Raw genomic sequence first — 18,422 nt, forward strand, 5'->3', positions numbered from 1 at the left:
GGGGTCAGCCCATGTGGGCAGAGAAGAGTGCAAACCAGATCCTCCTGCGGGGGCGGGGCTGGGAAGGTGAGGGGACCGGGGGGGGGGGGGGGGGGGACAGGGGGCGGGGGGACGACACCCTGGTGAACACACTGGCTCCATCAGTGCTACGACCGCTCACAGACCGACGGCCTTCCTAACAGCCAGGGGGGTCTGGGATCCCGGAAGGCCCGACCTGGGGAACACAGGAAAGCCCACTCTCCGCTGCTCTGACACGGGGGCGCAGAGCTTTCGGGGAGGGGGGCGGGTGCGAGTCAGGTGTTTCTCTTAAAGTAGAGGGGGCAGTGTTGAGTCTAGAGTGGGCACCCCAGAGGGTGCGGCTGGGCGGGAGGCCTGTGATCCAGGGCTGCGCATCTGCGGTTTCTATGGGGGGTGGGGGGGTGGTGTCTGGCTCTGTGAGGGGCAGGGCAGCCGGTTAGCCTGCGGGCGGCCACTCCAGGCCCACAAGCCCTGCGAAGCAGCGGCCGCACCTGCACTCACACCCCGCCCGTGGGCCAGAGGGCCCAGCCGTGGGCCGCTTCACTCAAGATTTCTGCAAGTTCAGTTGAAAATAGGCTCTTGACTTCTCCCGGCGGACTTTGTGCAGAAAGCCTCGTTTCCGAGGAGGGTGAGAGAGGAGGGCGCTGCACGGACAGCCACGTCGGCGGGGGGAGGGGGGGACAGTGACGGGGTCCGCAGAGCCGGGCGCTCTCAGAGGTGAGAGTGGAGGGCTGCACGCAGGCGAGCCGAGCCCGCGGGCCGCTCAGAGGACACGCCGACCCCCTCCCAGCGCTGCACCTCTTCGGCCTTCTCTCTCCCTCCATCGCAAGGCTCCGACTCGAAGCAAGTGAACGAACCTGCCCACAAGCCCAGGACAAAGGCCCAGGAGCCGGTGGGCCGGACGTTCTCTGTGCAGCAAACCAGATACAAACGATCATGGTTGATTTCCGGGAGGACAAAACCTATGACCTGGGGCCACTCGGGTTTGCTTAAGTGTCCAATAACAGGTGAAACCGTTCTGACCTAAGACAAAACCCTTGCGGGTAGAAGTCTCCTGAGCCTCGGGGAAAAAGCACTTTCTATTGAGAAATATGAGAAATGCCTGAAAGGGTTTTGTGGGAAAACAGGTACAGGGATCTCTTCCCACCTTTTCATTCTGCGTGGTTCTGAGGGGGAAAAAAAGCCTCGTGGAATAATTAAAGCTTCACCAATATGCTTATATTTTAAGGTCTGAAGACCATTAGACAGAGATAGGGAGCTATAGTTTTAGAGTGCGGCATTCGTTGATTTTGGGGTTGGGTGCCAGAGTGACTTTTAAATCCTGTCTTCTAGGTGAGAACCTGGCTGAAAACAGGCGCGCCGTCCCCGCCTGAGTGCAGGGGGGCCCAGCGCTGCCGGACGACGCCCACTCCCGCGTGCACACGCCCAGCAGAGACATTAAACATCCCTGACGCTTCAGCTGAGAACAGCCCTGTGCGACAGAAACACAACACACGGCACAAAAGCACAGCTTCCACAAAGGGCTCCCCTGCCCTCTGCGAGCATCCTGCTGCTGGCCTCTCTCGCGGGCGGGGCGGGGGCGCGGCAGAGGTCTCCAGGGGAACAGAGAGAGGGCGGATGGAGGCAACCGGGCTCGGGGTTTCCGGCGGCCACCGCGGCGCTTCCACGGACCAGGAAAGGGAGAGCCGGCACTCGGGGGAGCCCGGGACCTCTCGCAAGTTTGGGACAGGAGTGGAGCAGCCCTCCGCCAGTCCCCGGTCCTCGTCAGGGAGCACAGGCTTCGGCTGGCTCCTTCCCGGGCGAGAGGACACCAGCGATGCTTGTGAAACGCGGCCACTGGTTCTGAGGTTTCCTCGCCCCTCCCCAGCTCTGCAACAGGAGAGAAGGCGGGAGGTCGGTCCAAGCGGGGGGCGGGGGTTGGAGGAGACAAGGGCTCTTTGGTTCATTCGGAGGGACCAGGCGTCCACCCGCCGGTCACTCAGCCGCGGGCACAGGCCGAGCGCAGGGGCCGGGAACCGCCCCCTCCTCGCGGTGACATCCAGGCTGCGTGTGCCGGAGGTGGGACCAGGTTGCTGACTTTACAGCTGGAGGAGCCATCTCTCCACAGAAACACAAGCCATGTGCAAGGCTCACGGGCCGGGAGGAGCCCGCGGGTTCTCGGCACGGTCAGGGGTGCAGGAAGGACTCCGTCTGGTTGGCGGGGGCGGAGGGGGCAGGTCGGCCTGGCCGCGCGTCCGGGGGGTCACCGTCCGATCCTCTCCGGGCTGCAGGAGAAGGCTCGGGGCTCGGCTACAGCCGCGTGGACGTGAGTCTCTTCATGCCCCGGCGCTGGGCCAGGTTGGACGACAGCACGGGCTCCAGCCGCGGGGCCTGAGGGGCTCTGTTGAGAGCGAAGTAGGTGGCAGCCATGGCTCCCTGCAAACAGAGGGGGAGGCGGGCTCGCTGAGCCTGGGCGGCCGGGAGGCCCTCCGCCAGGACCCGCGCCGGCGCACTCAGACACCTGCCTGGGGCTCTGAGCGCCGCCTCCGCCCACCCACCGCCCACCCACCGCCCACCGTGAACTGCGCAGGGACGCAGACCCGCCGCCAGCGCAGAGACGCAGTGACGCAGACCTGCCCCCTGCGCAGTGACGCAGGGACGCAGACCCGCCACCAGCGCAGAGGCAGAGACGCAGGGACGCAGACCCGCACCCTGCGCAGTGACGCAGGGACGCAGACCCGCCGCCTGCGCAGTGACGCAGGGACGCAGGCCCACCGTCCAGTGCCCCCGGGTGAGGCCTCCTGACGCCCATCCTGCCGGGTCCCTGGGGCGCCCTCCTGGCAATGGCTGAGCCCGTTGGCCCCCAACTCTGCCCGTTTTGAGGGCTTGGGACCCATTTGGGGGCCGTGGCCTTTACGGGAGCAGCTCTAACCGGCTGGGCGGCTCCTCGCAGGAGCCCCTGTCCCTGCGCGGCCAGGGCAGCGCACCTCTCCCGGAGGAGGGTCCCACCGGGTCGCAGGGCTCCCTGCAGACGGGTGCGGGCCTCTCTGGCCAGGCCCGTGAGAGACGGGCCAGGCCGCCCGAGGAGCAGGACTGGGCCGCAGTGCTCGTGTCATCACACCAGCAGCGCCGATAAGGCGGGGTCAGCCTCCGCCGGCTACCAGGAGCACTGGGGCCTCAGCCCTCCCGGAGAACAGCCCGTGGGCGGGACCCCCTGTCCTCGCCGTGTGGACCCCCGGGTCCTCTGGACGCCCGCCGTCTGTCCGGGCTGCACCACAGGGGCCGGGGCGGCACCAGCGGGGTGACCGGCAGCCACTGCCCGGCCGTTCGTAGGTTCAATGACACACAGCCGCAGTGCAGTGGCCTGGAAATGATGGCCGCCCCACAAGGTCAGAAGAGGCAGGCAGTGCGGGCCTGCTGTAAGACAAGGACGAAAGGGGCAGCGAATCCGTGGGGCGGGGCCTCTAGACCCCCGAGCAGGAGCCCCTCGGCCGTCCGCCCTGAGCTCCGTGGGCGCGGCTGCTCTGGGCTCACCCATCGTCCAGGGCTTCCCGCTCGGCTCCCAGGGTCTCGAGATGCCCTAAGCTAAGAGGCCACGCCAGCGGGGCGTGGTGGTGGGTGAGCTACCGGGCAAGGCTGGCTGCAGAGGGCCGGGGACGGGCAGGGGTCCGCAAACGCCGGCCGCTGCCTGGTGTAAATAAGCTCTTCCTGGAACTCACTGACCACTCAGGTGCCATCCGCGCTGTTTCTGTGCTGTGACACAGAGCTGGGCAGTGACAGCCATCTGGTGAACCCTCAGATGTGTGCGGTCTGGGGTTTACAGAGGCGCCTGCAGAGCTCAGGCCCAGAGCGGTGGGCCTGGCGCCTGGCCTGGTACGGGGCCCTCAGCCTGTCTCCTCTCTCTCCCTTGTCTGTCTGTCTCTCTGACACACAGACACACACACGTAATGAAGCTGTCCAGAAGTTGCCCCTTCGTCAGAGTTGGTACGTGGCCGCAGGTGGGGGGCACACCTGTCTGTGCCGGTTCCTGGTTCCCCTCCCGTACCCAGGACCCCTGGGGGTTAACCAGGCAGGAAGTCCCCCTCCCATAGACGGGACTGCGGGTGGTACCTTCACCAGGTGGACGTCCTGTCTGCTGAGCTGGTTTGGGGACAGGTGTTCCCTGTTGACGATCCAAGGGTGTTTGAGGACCTGAACTGCCGTCAGGCGCTGGTGAGGGTCCACGTGGAGCATCTTGGACACGACGTCCTGCGGGGGAGGGTGAGCAGGGGCGTGGGGGTGAGGGCTGCCCGTGCTCGAAGCCGTCCCCCTCCTCCCTGTCCCCCTCCTCCCTGTCACAGCAAAGCCTCACCATTGTCCTGGGAGTGACTCTCTGCATTTGGGGTCAAACATTTGCCTTCAGGTTTGTAAGAAGGTGAATTTTAGAAAAACAAGTTTTAACCAGCATCAACATGGTGGGTGCCCCCTATTTTTAATTTTTTTGGCTGGGCTGAGTGGCTTGTGGAATTTTAGTTTCCAGGGATAGAACCCGAGCTCTTGTGACAGCATGGAGTCCTAACCACTAGGGAATTCCCACTCCAGGTTTCTATTGTAGGAAAGATTTCACATCTAAAGAGAAATCAAATGTGGAGATGTTCAATAGTGGATGTAAATTACTGCAATACTGAGTCAAAATGATAATCTTCCCAAGGGAGAAACTGAAATAAGGACTACCCCACAGCTACAAACCAATCACAATGTCTTTGGTCACATTTCATGACATGTAGTAAAATGTTACTGTCCTCAACGCCACACACATTTGGTACAGCATTTGCTGCAAATAATTGCCAACTATGGAATTGATGGTCTGGTTGCCATTATATGTGTTCAAAGGTTTCATGTTCCATAGAGGTGATTTTCTTCTTTGATTATAAAATAATAACAACAAAAACTCCTAAAATGGGTTTAAAGACTGAGCTCGTCTTTATATTAACATGTTGTAATACAGGCAAATGTGTGTGCACACAAGTGTAGTTACAACTATGGAATTCATGAGACTGTCTTCACACACTCGAAGCACCTACTCCTGTGAGTCATCAGGACCGTCCTTGGGGGAGGGGGCTTAATGTGACGCCGCTGTGTTGCAGGGGAAGATGTGACGTGTCCACTTGTTCACCACGTGCCCGAGGACGGGCCCCGGGGAGAATCCGTGGCTTTCCACCAGCCTGCTCTCCTGCCTTGGTGTTCCCACCTCGTTCAAAAACGAAATGAAGTCAGTTAGAGTCTCTGCCCAGTGTGAAGTTGCTTCGCTTAACAGAACTTGTGGTCATCAACCACAGTGAAGAAATACCATACACCTTCAAGCAACTCCTTCTGCAGAGAAACCCAAAGCCCTTTTACATTTGCTGACACTAGTCTTGGTAACTTCTTGAGACAAATATTTCCTAGAAGGATTGTTCTTCCCATTTTCAGGTGTAAAAATGAAAAGTTGGGAGAACTTTATTGACTTGCTCAAGACCTCACAGGGACTTCCCTGGTGGTCCAGTGGTTAAGAATCCTTGCAATGCAGGGGGCACAGGTTCGATCCCTGGTCAGGGAACTAAGACCCCACCTGCTGCAGAGCAAGTAAGCCCCTGAGATTCGACTACTGAAGCCCGTGTGCTCTGGAGCCTGCACGTTGCTACCGGGGAGACCGTGCACCGTGACAAAACATCCAGAGTGCCACCACTGAGACAACACAGCTAAATAAAACTAAAACCAACAAACCCTCACAGTAGGGAATTCCCTGATGGGCCAGTGGTTAGGACTCTGCGCTTTCACTGCTGAGGGCCCCAGTTCCATCCCTGGATGGAGAACTAAGATCCCAACAAGCCAAGTGGCAAGGCAAAAACCTAACAGAAACCAAGCCCACTGGCCTAGATGTTTCTGTGAAAGTGACATTAACATTTAAATCCATCAACTTCTCCATGATGTGGGTGGGCCTCATCCAACCAGTTGAAGATTTTAAGTGAAAAAAGACTGACGTCCCCAAGGAAGAGGAGATTCTGCCAGAAGACAGCTTTGGACGAGAGTGGCAACTTCTATGTCTCCCTGAGCCTTCAGGCTTCTGGCCTGCCCTGGAGATTTTGGACTTAACCATTACCAGCCTCCACGATTCCATAGAAACAGACCTCCCTCCCTCTGTCTCAGTCTCTCTGTACATGCACACCCTGTTCTGTGTCCCCGAAGAACTCTAATACACAAGACTACAGAAAATGTGAAAAGGGCTATGAAATATTTTTGGGAAAATAATTTTTTTTATCTGAAAAGCGTACAAAGTCTCTGAGTACAAAATTTCTAAGTCATTTGCATGAGAAGTATCCTCTAGCGTCCTCGGAGACGTTCCTGCAGAATCTCCACCCCGGGGCCGTGAGGGCACCAGGCAGAGAGCTCACCTTGGCCGCGTCAGAGATGGAGTCCCAGTTTCCCCCGGAAAGGGCGTATTTTCCGCTGCCGATCCTTGCCAAGATGTCCTCGGGGGTGTCGTCCGGCCCGTTTGCAAAAGGGGTGAATCTGTGTGATGAGAGATTCGTGGTGAGCTTCCATTCTACAATCTGCGGTAAAGCTCACTGTGCCTCTGTGTGGTAAAAGCAATCATTCTTTCCTTCCTCATCATGCTCCAAAGCCAAGATGCGCGGCAGAGTGCACTTGACTCCTTCCTGGTGTGTCTCTCTTCCCTGCTGGCCAGTGCTAAAGGCTGATAGGGCAAATGAAAATGTAAACTCAAAGATGAGGCCTCCAGGACCATCTCCGGCTTCCCTGGTGACAGAGGGGCACAGCGGTTTCCCCGAGATATGGTTTCCATGGCGACAGTGTGGCATAGTGGATGGGAGCCTGGGATTTGAAGTCTGAGAGACCCATGGTCGATGTATTACCAACAGTGGGTTCTTTGACAAATTAACTTTTTGAGGCTCAGTTGGACATGGGCAGCACGATGCACTATAGCAGCGGAGTGCAGAGACGCACCGAGTGTGAATGCTGCTTGCGCGTCCCTAACGTGGGACAGGTGTTTCCTGCCACCCCTCACGTAAACCAGGGCGGGTCAGCGTAGCCTTCCTCGGAAAGGACTCGCATGTGATTCTAACAGCACTCCGTTCCGTGGCAGCTCTGTGCTCCTAGTTAAGTATCAGCAAAGCGAGCCCCGGAAGGGCCACCAAGAGGGGCACCGGAAATAGACGGCAGGCCACCCGGGCTCCCCCTCCACTGGACACCGCCCCCAACTCACTGGGAAGCGCGCCACTGAGGCCACACAAGAAGCAGGCCATCCTCGATCACTCCTGCGAGGCCCTTTTCTCCATTTTGCCCAGTAAAGAGGACTGGATAACCTAGACATCTCGCCTGCCCTGCCACCCAAGTGTCTAATAACGTTTAAGCCGCTGGGCACTAGGGGATCCTTGGATTCCAGGCCTTCCTGGCTGGAAGGAGCCTTCAGCATCCACAGTGTCATCCTCTCAGTCAAAAGTGAGGGCAGTGAGGGGCTCAGGGCAGGATTCCCCCGGGAGCAGAGCAAGTGAGGGTGAGTCTGTGTGCTGGAGCCCGGGGCCGCCTGCCGGCTTGCTGGCTCGAGGAGACGCTTCTAAGCAAAGATGTGATCTTTCCAGAGGGTGCATAGTCCAGAGTTGACAGTGGCCTCATGGTCTGAGGCTTGGGGTTCTGTGGGTGAGCTGAGCCCTGCAGTGCCAGCTCCCTAATTCCAGAGACACCCCTGAACGACAGGCAGTGCTAAACTTCCTGCCCCTGCCCTCTGACCACCCACCAGGCCCCGGGCCTGAGCTCCTGGCCTGAGCGGGGGCCGGCCCCCACACGGGCTGCATTACCCCGCCAGCATGGTGTAGAGCAGGATCCCCAGGCTCCAGATGTCACATGCCGCGTCATAGCCCTGCCGCTTCAGGACCTGCGGGGAGAGCGGATGCGGATCAGCGCTGGGCGGAGGAGTTCAAGTTCAAAGCGTGTTGCTGTGATGGGACCATAAGGCCGGTGGAGGTGGGAGTAGGGGATGGAGGTGGGGGGTAGGGGATGGAGGTGGGGGGAAGTCTTCAGTGAGACCATCGTGTACTACTGCAAAGCCAACCCCAATTTCCCACAGTAGGATTCCCCCAAGACCAGCACGCACAGAGAGCCCTGGCTCTTGACGAACATACGACAGATGGAAAAGGGGACATTTAACTTCGGAGGAAGAAGAGTTTGGGGAGCTCCCTGGTGGCCTCGTGGTTAGGACCCCGGGCTTTCACTGTGGTGGCCCAGATTCAATTCCTGGTTGGGGAACTGAGGTCTTGCAAGTCATGTGGTGTGGGGGAAAAAAGGCAGAATTATTTTTAGCGTAGTAAAACATATTTAGGCTTCCCAGGTGGTGCGAGTGGTAAAGAACCTGCCTGCCAGCACACCAGACATAAGAGGTGCAGATCAATCCCCAGGTCAGGAAGATCCCTTGAGAAGGACATGGCAACCCCCTCCAGTGTTCTTGCCTGGAGAATTCCGTGGACAGAGGAGGCAGGTGGGTTATACTTCATGGGGTCGCAAGAGTTGGACATGACAAGTTCATCATTCAGTTGCTTAGTCACGTCTGACTGTTTGTGACCCCATGGACTACAGCGTGCCAGGCTTCTCTGTCCTTCACCATCTTCACCACCAGCAAGTTGGAACTTGCTCAAACTCTTGTCCATCGAGTCAGTGACGCCATCCAACTATCTCACCCTCTGTCGTTCCCTTCTCCTTCTGTCCTAAATCTTTCCAGCATTAGGGTCTTTTCCAGTGAGTTGGCTCTTCACATCAGGTGGCCAAAGTATTGAAGCCTCAGCTTCAGCATCAGTCCTTCCAAATGAATATTCAGGATTGATTTCCTTTAGGATTCACTGCTGTGATCTCCTTGTAGTCCAAGGGACTCTCAAGAGTCTTCTCCCACGCTATAGTTTGAAAGCGTCAGTTCTTTGGTGCTCAGCCTTCTTTATGGTCCAGCTCTCGTATCTGCACACAACTACTAGAAAACCCAGAGCTTTGACGAGATGGACCTTTGTCAGCAAAGTGATAGCTCTGCCTTTAATATGCTGTCTAGGTTTTAATTTCTCTCACAAAATACACTTGGCACAACACTCCCAGCTTCCCCACTTTTAGGAGTGGTTGAGTGGCATCAGATACATTCACACCACCTTCCCTTGAAAGAACTCATCTTGTTTTGAAAAACTGAAACTCTGTCTCCAAGAAACAGCTCCTGCTCCCCTCCCCCAGCCCCGGGAACTACGATTTTACTTTCTGTCTCTATGATGTGATGATGCTAGGTCCCTCATGTGAGGGGAATCACATCATTGTGTTTTTCTTTATCACACTTTTAACACCGTGTTCTCGGGGTTCATCCACGCTGTGACCTGGGACAGGATTTCCATCCTTTTCCTTCATCTCTCAGTCGTGTCTGAGTCTTTTGAGCCCCATGGACTGCAGCCCACCAGGCTCCTCTGTCCATGGATTCTCCCGGCAAGAATACTGGAGTGGGCTGCCATTTCCTTCTCCAGAGGATCTTCCGGATGGAACTGGAGTCTCTTGTGTCTCCTGCATTGGCAGGCACGTTCTTTGCCACTAGCGCCGCCTGGGAAGCCCTCCCTCCTTTTAGAGGCTGGCTAGCACCCCGCTCAGCCGTTCTTCCATCGATGGACACAGGGAAGCCCTCCCTCCTTTTAGAGGCTGGCTAGCACCCTACTCAGCCATTCTCCCATCGATGGACATGGGGAAGCCCTCCCTTCTTTTAGAGGCTGGCTAGCACCCCGCTTAGCCGTTCTTCCACGATGGGCTCTTGCACTGTCTCCACCTTCTGGCTGCTGTGAATAACGCTGCTGTCGACACGCAGACAGATTTCCATTCCTACCTTTGCTTTTAACTCTTTCGGGTTTACACCCAGAGGTGGAATTGCTTGGTCACTGGGTAAGTCTGTGTTTGATTTTCTGAGGACTAGTTAGGATGGGAGAATTTTCATGTGTCCCAGGATCACCCAGTTCAGAAGAGAGCAGTCCTCTGCTATGCTCACAACTGAGAATAACAATGAAGAAAGAGCACAGATGCTCCTGGAAACTGCAGGTCGCTGGTTTTATGCCGAATGTGGCATCAGGAGAGCTGTGTACAATTTCCTTAGACACAAGGGCCAGGTTCTCTGTACTTGGGACACAGAGCCTCCAGCCCTGTAGGTAAGTCACCGAGGTGTGTGGACAGGCCCGGGGGTCAGTGTTCAAGCGCTTCTCATCTCCACTAGCTGAGTGTCTTCAACGTCCCGTCCATGGAGGCTGTTTCTCTTTTTTGTTTTGAATCTGTGAAATGTGGCTAATAGTATCTACTCCATCCATTCCATACGGCACATGAGGATAAAAGCAAAAAATACTGGTGAAGTGTTTGGTAAACGGTAAAGTGATAGATCAGCGTAAAGTAGTCTATAATCACTAAAACCATTAATATTATTATTCAGTTCAGTTCAGTCCAGTCCAGTTCAGGTCAGTCCAGTCGCTCAGTCGTGCCCAACTCTTTTCGATCCCATGAATCGCAGCACGTCAGGCCTCCCTGTCCATCACCAACTCCCGGAGTTCACTCAGACTCACGTCCATCGAGTCAGTGATGCCATCCAGCCATCTCATCCTCTGTCGTCCCCTTCTCCTCCTGCCCCCAATCCCTCCCAGCATCAGGGTCTTTTCCAGGGAGTCAACTCTTCGCATGAGGTGGCCAAAGTATTGGAGTTTCAGCTTCAGCATCATTCCTTCCAAAGAAATCCCAGGGCTGATCTCCTTCAGAATGGACTGGTTGGATCTCCTTGCAGTCCAAGGGACCCTCAAGAGTCTTCTCCAACACCACAGTTCAAAAGCATCAATTCTTCGGTGCTCAGCCTTTTTCACAGTCCAACTCTCACATCCATACATGACCACAGGAAAAACCATAGCCTTGACTAGATGGACCTTAGTCGGCAAAGTAATGTCTCTGCTTTTCAATATGCTATCTAGGTTGGTCATAACTTTTCTTCCAAGGAGTAAGCGTCTTTTAATTTCATGGCTGCAGTCACCATCTGCAGTGATTTTGGAGCCCCCCAAAATAAAGTCTGACACTGTTTCCACTGTTTCCCCATCTATTTCCCATGAAGTGATGGGACTGGATGCCATGATCTTCGTTTTCTGAATGTTGAGCTTTAAGCCAACATTTTCACTCTCCTCTTTCACTTTCATCAAGAGGCTTTTTAGTTCCTCTTCACTTTCTGCCATAAGGGTGGTGTCATCTGCATATCTGAGGTTATTGATATTTCTCCCGGCAATCTTGATTCCAGCTTATGTTTCTTCCAGTCCAGTGTTTCTCATAATGTACTCTGCATAGAAGTTAAATAAGCAGGGTGACAATATACAGCCTTGATGCACTCCTTTTTCTATTTGGAACCAGTCTGTTGTTCCATGTCCAGTTCGAACTGTTGCTTCCTGACTTGCATACAGGTTTCTCAAGAGGCAGGTCAGGTGGTCTGGTATTCCCATCTCTCTAAGAATTTTCCACAGTTTATTGTGATCCACACAGTCAAAGGCTTTGGCATAGTCCATAAAGCAGAAATAGATGTTTTTCTGGAACTCTCTTGCTTTTTGCATGATCCAGCGGATTTTGGCAATTTGATCTCTGGTTCCTCTGCCTTTTCTAAAACCAGCTTGAACATCAGCAAGTTCACGCTTCACACACTGTTGAAGCCTGGCTTGGAGAATTTTGAGCATTAGTTTAGTAGCATGTGAGATGAGTGCAATTGTTCGGTAGTTTGAGCATTCTTTGGCATTGCCTTTCTTTGGGATTGGAATGAAAACTGACCTTTTCCAGTCCTGTGGCCACTGCTGAGTTTTCCAAATTTGCTGGCATACTGAGTGCAGCACTTTCACAGCATCATCTTTCAGGATTTGAAATAGCTCCACTGGAATTCCATCACCTCCACTAGCTTTGTTCGTAGTGATGCTTTCTAAGGCCCACTTGACTTCACATTCCAGGATGTCTGGCTCTAGATGAGTGATCACACCATCGTGATTATCCGGGTCGTGAAGATCTTTTTTGTACAGTTCTTCTGTGTATTCTTGCCACCTCTTCTTACTATCTTCTGCTTCTGTTAGGTCCATACCATTTCTGTCCTTTATCGAGCCCATCTTTGCATGAAATGTTCCCTTGGTATCTCTAATTTTCTTAAAGAGATCTCTAGTCTTTCCCATTCTGTTGTTTTCCTCGATTTCTTTGCATTGATCACTGAAGAAGGCTTTCTTACTTCTTCTTGCTATTCTTTGGAACTCTGCCTTCAGATGCTTATATCTTTCCTTTTCTCCTTTGCTTTTCGCTTCTCTTCTTTTCACAGCTATTTGTAAGGCCAAATAGTTCCGTTCTCCACACGGAACCCGAGGTTTGTTTCCATTCCTGACGCCCCCCGCCCCGCCCAACCCCCTCACTCCCCAGCATCGTTAGCCTCCTCTGCACTAGTCTTGCTCTCACCAGCGGCTCTGGTTTGGCTGTTTTCTAAAGAGCAAGAAGCTGGATTTTTCTTCACAAACGCATTATTATTATTTAATAATAATATTATTATTAGCATCGACCAAATAACGCAGTAATGTTGATCGAATAGAACCAGATTGTTTTTAAAGGGGCCGCAGGTATCATCTAGACAGTCTAATATCGGCCGCACAGGCCAGCCTGGGCTGCGCGTCCATCCGTATCCTGGCAGACACGCAGACGTCCTCCTCGGGGACCACTGCCCCGCGGTCAGCTTGCAGACCCGGCCCGCACCGCCTCTCGGACAGTTCACAGCCTGACCACTAGGTGTCAGCATGGCTCTCTTACGACGCGCGGTACCCGCCACCGCGCCCGCCTAGAAACGCTCTGGGGCAGCTTCACCTGCAACCAGAAGGATCCACACGGAACCCGAGGTTTGTTTCCATTCCTGACGCCCCCCGCCCCGCCCAACCCCCTCACTCCCCAGCATCGTTAGCCTCCTCTGCACTAGTCTTGCTCTCACCAGCGGCTCTGGTTTGGCTGTTTCCTTAAGAGCAAGAAGCTGGATTTTTCTTTACAAACGCATCAGGGACTCCAGGGCCTATGGGGCACGACCCCTCGAAGCGCGGAAAGGGGAAAATGTGCTTATAAGATGCGCTGCTCTGGTTCTCTGAGGCCCCGAGCCGAGGGCGGAGGGGGCCCCTCAGGATCCACGTGGGTCCTCATCTGCAAATCTCTGCAGAACTGTGACAGGCCCCCAGTGCGCCTGTCGTGGAAGGCAGTCGAGCTGGAATTCTGGCATAAGGTCTGTGCACACGCGCACGCTCCCAGTGCAGCTGCGGGTGGGTTTCTGATCCCAGGTGACACACTGGCTCCCCTCCCAGTTGAGGAGAGACCAACGCATTAGTTCTCACTCTGTGTGCTTGCGTGCTTCAGTCTTGTCTGACTCTTGGCAACCCCATGGACCGTAGCCCGCCAGGCTCCTCTGTCCATGGGATTCTCCAGGCGAGAATCCCGGAATGGGTTGCCATTTCCTCCTCCAGGGGAGCTTCCGGACCCAGCGCTGGAACCCAAGTCTTCTATGTCTCCTGCATGGGCGGGTGGGTTCTTTACCACTGGGGCGACCTGAGATGCCCACTTCTCACTGCAAGCCTTAACAAGTAAGCAGATATGGTTGAAATCGTCTATAGCACAGCGACAATTCTACATTACAGGTTTACAAATAGGAAATGAAAATGTTAAAATAGCAGTGTCTGAGCGCTATCAGCGGCTGACTGCCTGCCCGCTGGTGCCGCTGCCCACTCCAGCGGCTCACGTGGGCGGCCATTCCAGCAGCGGGCGAGGGCCGACCCCCGCCGGCCCAGCGGTCCTCTCACCTCCGGGGCCACGAAGTTGGCCGTGTAGCAGGGGGTCATAAGCAACCCGTTCTCGGCTCGCAGCTGCTTGGCAAACCCGAAGTCACAGATGCGGATGGATTCGGGGTTTCCAGACTCGTCCACGTACAGGATATTGCTCGGCTTTAGGTCCCGGTGAACAACCTGGAGAAGCAGGAGGAGCCACGCCTAAATCGGGGGCCGGGATGGAGCAGGGGCGAGAAGCAGAGGTGGGGGTGCCCTCGCGAGATAAGCGCTCATTTGGAGCCGTTTCCTCTGGGTGGGTCTGGCGGCAGGAAGCCATTGGCTGGGATGCTGTGAACTCCGCAGGTCCTTCCCCCTCTCTTTCTCTTACACCGATGCTCAAAACTAAGGACCAACCAACTGCCCCAGCCTCTTGGATGGCGAGTGTCTGGATGAATAAATAAGTAGGCAGCTGTCCAGGATCAGGGGGGGCCCCTGGGGCCATCACTAGGGGACACTGCTGGTGGTCAGGAACTTGGATTTCTGAGGATACAGGCCGGCCGTGTGTGGCCACGTTCCAGCGTGGGCAGGTGCCGGGTACCCCAGCGGGTGTGCAGACAAGGAGCCTCCGTCCTGTGCTCATGGCCAGGGGGCAGAAACCTGGGGCTGCATCTGTGCCCGGGGAGCGGCTGGGCGCTCTGAGCACCAGGGACAGAGCCAGCGGCACCTCAAAGCACAGAGGTTGCTCAGCTCTTCAGGGCACAAAGCGGCTTCTTCGGAAGGGGACAGAGGCCCGTTGTGAGAACGCGTGGCATGCCCACACCCCGAGTGGGGCCCAAGTGTCTCCATTGTGCTGTTCACGGCCAGACAGAGGACGGGGGGAGGCAGATGAAAAAAGCCTTGGCAAGCGGCCGGTGAGGCTTCAGAGACTGCGAGGCCGGGAGACTAAAGACCCCAATGCCAGCTCCCTTCTTGCAAAGAGGCCAGTCTGCCAAACCACCCTCTGAAGGGCTGCCCCGGAGTCTGACTGTCCTGGGAAGGGTTTACTAATCCCGGAAACAGCGACCGCCGTGGGGGCCCAGAAGAGTGCCCTGTTCAGAGGGCACACGTGTGCAGCTGGCAGAGGAACAGTGCAGGCCTACCAGGGGCTGCTGACCAGGCGGGGAATCGGGCTGGGGAGGGGAGCGGGCCTGGAGGCACAGTGCTGGGAGGAAACCGGTTCTGCGTGCAGCTTTGGGCCAGACCCTCAACCCTTCTGTGATCCAGTCTCCTCATCTGTGAAATGGGTCTGATCTGGAGCCTAGAGGGCTGCGATCTCAGCTCTCACAGTCATTTCATCACCGGCCTCCTGGGCGGTGGGGGTGGGACAGTGAGGAGCACTCCACCATCAAGTCCGAAGTACGTTTTCGCTGTAATGGGTCCCAGTGAATTTAAATCTGACCGAGCTCCTGGATGTAGGCTGTGTGCGTCTGAAATCACGCAGGCCCATGAGGAACCGCTGGGGTTGGGACGTAAGGCGGGACGCCTGGTTCCTAAGTGCCGAGGCCGCGGCCCCGGGGCGCTGGCTTCCCGGCCTCCCGCGGCCCGCCCCGGGGCGCCTTACCCCCTGCGAGTGGAGGTAGTCCATGGTCTTGGTGATGGTGCACAGCACGGCGCTGGCCTCCCGCTCCGAGAAGTACCGCTGCCGCAGGATGCGGTCCAGCAGCTCGCCGCCGCGCATCAGCTCCGTCACCAGGTACACGAACTTTCCGTCGTCGTAGACCTGGCGGGCGAGAGTGCGACCGGCATAGGGACCCCGCTGGCAGGCCGCGGGCACAGGGGCGCCACGCCGGGAGGGAGGGGCAGGCCAGCGCCGCCGCCTGGGGGCTGGGCTTCCCTTTACGCTTTGTTCACAGAGGCCTGTCCTCAGAACTGCGCCAGCGTCACGAAGGCCTCTTACGCCCGCCCGGGCGTTCACAGGGCCCTGGGGAGACCGAGGGGCGGGTCCTAGTATCTTGAGGTTCTGGGTTGACGACCCTGGGGTCACTCTGGGGTGGAGGGCAGGGGCGGAGAGGAGGTCAGCGCGCTCCCCGTTCTGACTCCCCGGCCGGGATGGACGCTGCCAGGAGCATCCGACTGGCTCCAGCGCGCCTGGTCACCCCCTCCCTGTCCTTCTTCCGGGGACAAGGACCCCGCATCACTCAACACGGACAGAGGGAAGCTGGCCGGGGCCGTGGACCTGGAGCGTCAGAGCTGCAGCCCCGCTTCACGGGCTCCACGCTCTCCACGACGGTGAGAGACAGCACAGCCGGGTTAGACTCCTCGCGGGTTCTCTCTCCTCTCCCCCACTGCATGCCCGGTTACGGGAATCCCGGAGGAGGTGGGGGGCCATCAATGGGACGTGATGAACGGCCCAGCAGGTCGGGCCCCCGGCTGCCGGGTGACCCCGAGGGTCTCGGGCAGCAGCGGCCTCGGGCTCCAAGGCACCAGGAAGGGCGGATGAGCTGGCGGCAAGCGGCTCCGCGCATCCACGGGGCTTCCGGGGGCGGGGCACAGACACAGCTCGGCGACAGCAGGGGCGCCGGAGGGCACTTACGTCTTTGAGGGTGATGATGTTGGGGTGCTGGCCGTACCGCAGGAGAATCTCGATCTCCTCCGAGGGGTCCCTTTTACTCTTGTCGATGATCTGAAACAGACAGGGTGTGTGACGTGCGGCGTCCAGCGGGCGCCCGCGGCTGGGCCCCCTTCTGCACCCTCGCGCTCCCCGTCTCCAGCTTGACCTCAGCCAAGATAACCCAACACTGCCCAGAAATGCACGGCCATCCTTTCTTTCCTAGTGAACAACAGACTGACATTAAAAAGAAAAAGGCACTTGCCTCCAGACACTAAATTTTAAGCCGTTACACAGCTGGATGAAGAAGGGTGAGTTTGGGGAGCTCACACAGGCACCCCATAAGCAGAAGGTGGTTTTTCTATACTCGTCAGGCTCTGGGAGGGGCAGGGCTGTGCCCTCTCTCTGTCCAAAGCGGGCCTCCAGCTGCTGTGTGTCTCTCGCCTCCTTGGGAGGCTACACACCAGGCACAAAGGGAGACCCAGCGCAGTTCTGACCGGGAGACGCCGGGTTGGTGCTGAGGTTGCGCCGTGGCTTATCCGAATGGATGCTCCTTCAGGCTTCCAACCTTCCTCCTCTTCCTGGCAAGTGTAGCCCGGGTCTTAGGATGGCAGATAAAATTCTTTCCTCCGTGAAGACAGATGGCTTTCAACCACTGCTGCTGCTGCTGCTGCTGCTAAGTCACTTCAGTCGTGACCAACTCTGTGTGACCCCATAGACGGCAGCCCACAGGCTCCTCTGTCCCTGGGATTCTCCAGGCAAGAATACTGGAGTGGGTTGCCATTTCCTTCTCCAATGCATGCATGGATGCACGCTAATTTGCTTCAGTCATGTCCGACTCTGTGCGACCCTATGGACAGCAGCCCACCAGGCTCCTCCGTCCACAGGATTCTCTAGGCAAGAATACTGAAGTGGGTTGCCATTTCCTGCTCCAGCTCCCAACCACAGGTGTCATGGATGAACGTGGACCTTGATCCAGGCAGGCGTTCATTCATGCCTTGTCACTGTGGGTGGATCACCACAGGCTCCTGCGGAGGCAGCTTCCTGCGCCCCAGTCCTGCTTTCTGTGGGGATGGAGTGGGTTGGGGAGGGGACCCCGAGCTCGCAAAGTCTACAGCACCTGGTGGGATTCGACACTCAGAAGCACTGCTCTTCCCTGCGCGTTAGCTTCACGCAATTTCAAAACATTTGCCACGGGGAGGACGCGTATTTCAGAGGGAGGAAAACTCGCTTTCACTCCCCGTCTCATCCAAGGCTCCAAGCAGAGCTCGGCATAAACTCACTCTCTTCTTCAGGTGAGCAAAATGCCTGGGGGGTGGGGGTGGAGGAGGACCCAGAGTGAGTGCTCTGCAGCCCCCACCCGCTGCCCCCTCAGCGCCGAGGACGGTGGGCGCGGAGTCTGTGCCTCTCCCTGGCTGGGTTTCAAACCCGCTGCCAGGCCCTGCTGACATCACACCAGGACTGTGAGCCCCACAACACACTGGGGCTCCGCGTCCAGTGAAACGTCACGCTTCCTTTCTTGACCCAGCACCTTCCTCCTCTTGTTACTGAAGTTCTAGCTCGGACACCAGGGTGACTTCTGTTACTGAAGGAAGTCAACACACAGTGCGTCTGTCTAGAGGAGTCGTCTTAAAGGCTCCTTTAGCAGCTGGTGAAGCGGAAGCCTTACCATGAGGATGCTTAGCTGCCCGCGGTGTGGTCTTTATGCTGTGTGGGTCCCCCACTGACCAGCGAGGTTCTAGGACTCTCTCTGACCCAGCTTCCTGCTGGCCATTCAGTTCCTGGGCGGTGACCCGTTTGGAACTTGAGAAGATTAAAATCATTAGTGGTGGGTTTTTTTTTTTAAAAGTTAATAGTATATTCTTTTTTTTTTTTCAAATAAAATTTCAGGCTTTTTGTTGTTCAGTCATGAAGTCATGTCCATCTCTGTGCGACCCCACGGACTGCAGCACGCCCGGCCTCCCTGTCCATCACCAACTCACAGAGCTTGCTCAAACTCATGTCTATTGAGA

The 18,422-nt window shown here is 56.6% G+C and overlaps 1 protein-coding gene across 4 annotated transcripts in view; it reads right to left on the reverse strand.

Moving 5' to 3' along the window:
- Positions 1–246: 246 nt before the first annotated feature.
- RPS6KA2 (ribosomal protein S6 kinase A2) overlaps positions 247–18,422 on the reverse strand; it is a 334,221-nt gene continuing 316,045 nt past the window's right edge. For all 4 annotated transcript variants that reach the window (XM_068985383.1, XM_068985384.1, XM_068985380.1 and 1 more), the window contains 7 exons: positions 16,396–16,485; positions 15,424–15,582; positions 13,860–14,021; positions 7,833–7,909; positions 6,411–6,528; positions 4,108–4,245; positions 247–2,433 (listed from right to left, as the gene is read on the reverse strand). In XM_068985383.1, the coding sequence (XP_068841484.1) occupies positions 2,308–2,433; positions 4,108–4,245; positions 6,411–6,528; positions 7,833–7,909; positions 13,860–14,021; positions 15,424–15,582; positions 16,396–16,485 (870 nt within the window). In that variant the 3' untranslated portion in view covers positions 247–2,307. The remainder of the gene's footprint in view (positions 2,434–4,107; positions 4,246–6,410; positions 6,529–7,832; positions 7,910–13,859; positions 14,022–15,423; positions 15,583–16,395; positions 16,486–18,422) is intronic.

The sequence above is a fragment of the Capricornis sumatraensis genome, chromosome 13 (assembly GCF_032405125.1).
Source record: "Capricornis sumatraensis isolate serow.1 chromosome 13, serow.2, whole genome shotgun sequence".
In the NCBI taxonomy this organism is placed as follows: Eukaryota; Metazoa; Chordata; class Mammalia; order Artiodactyla; family Bovidae; genus Capricornis; species Capricornis sumatraensis.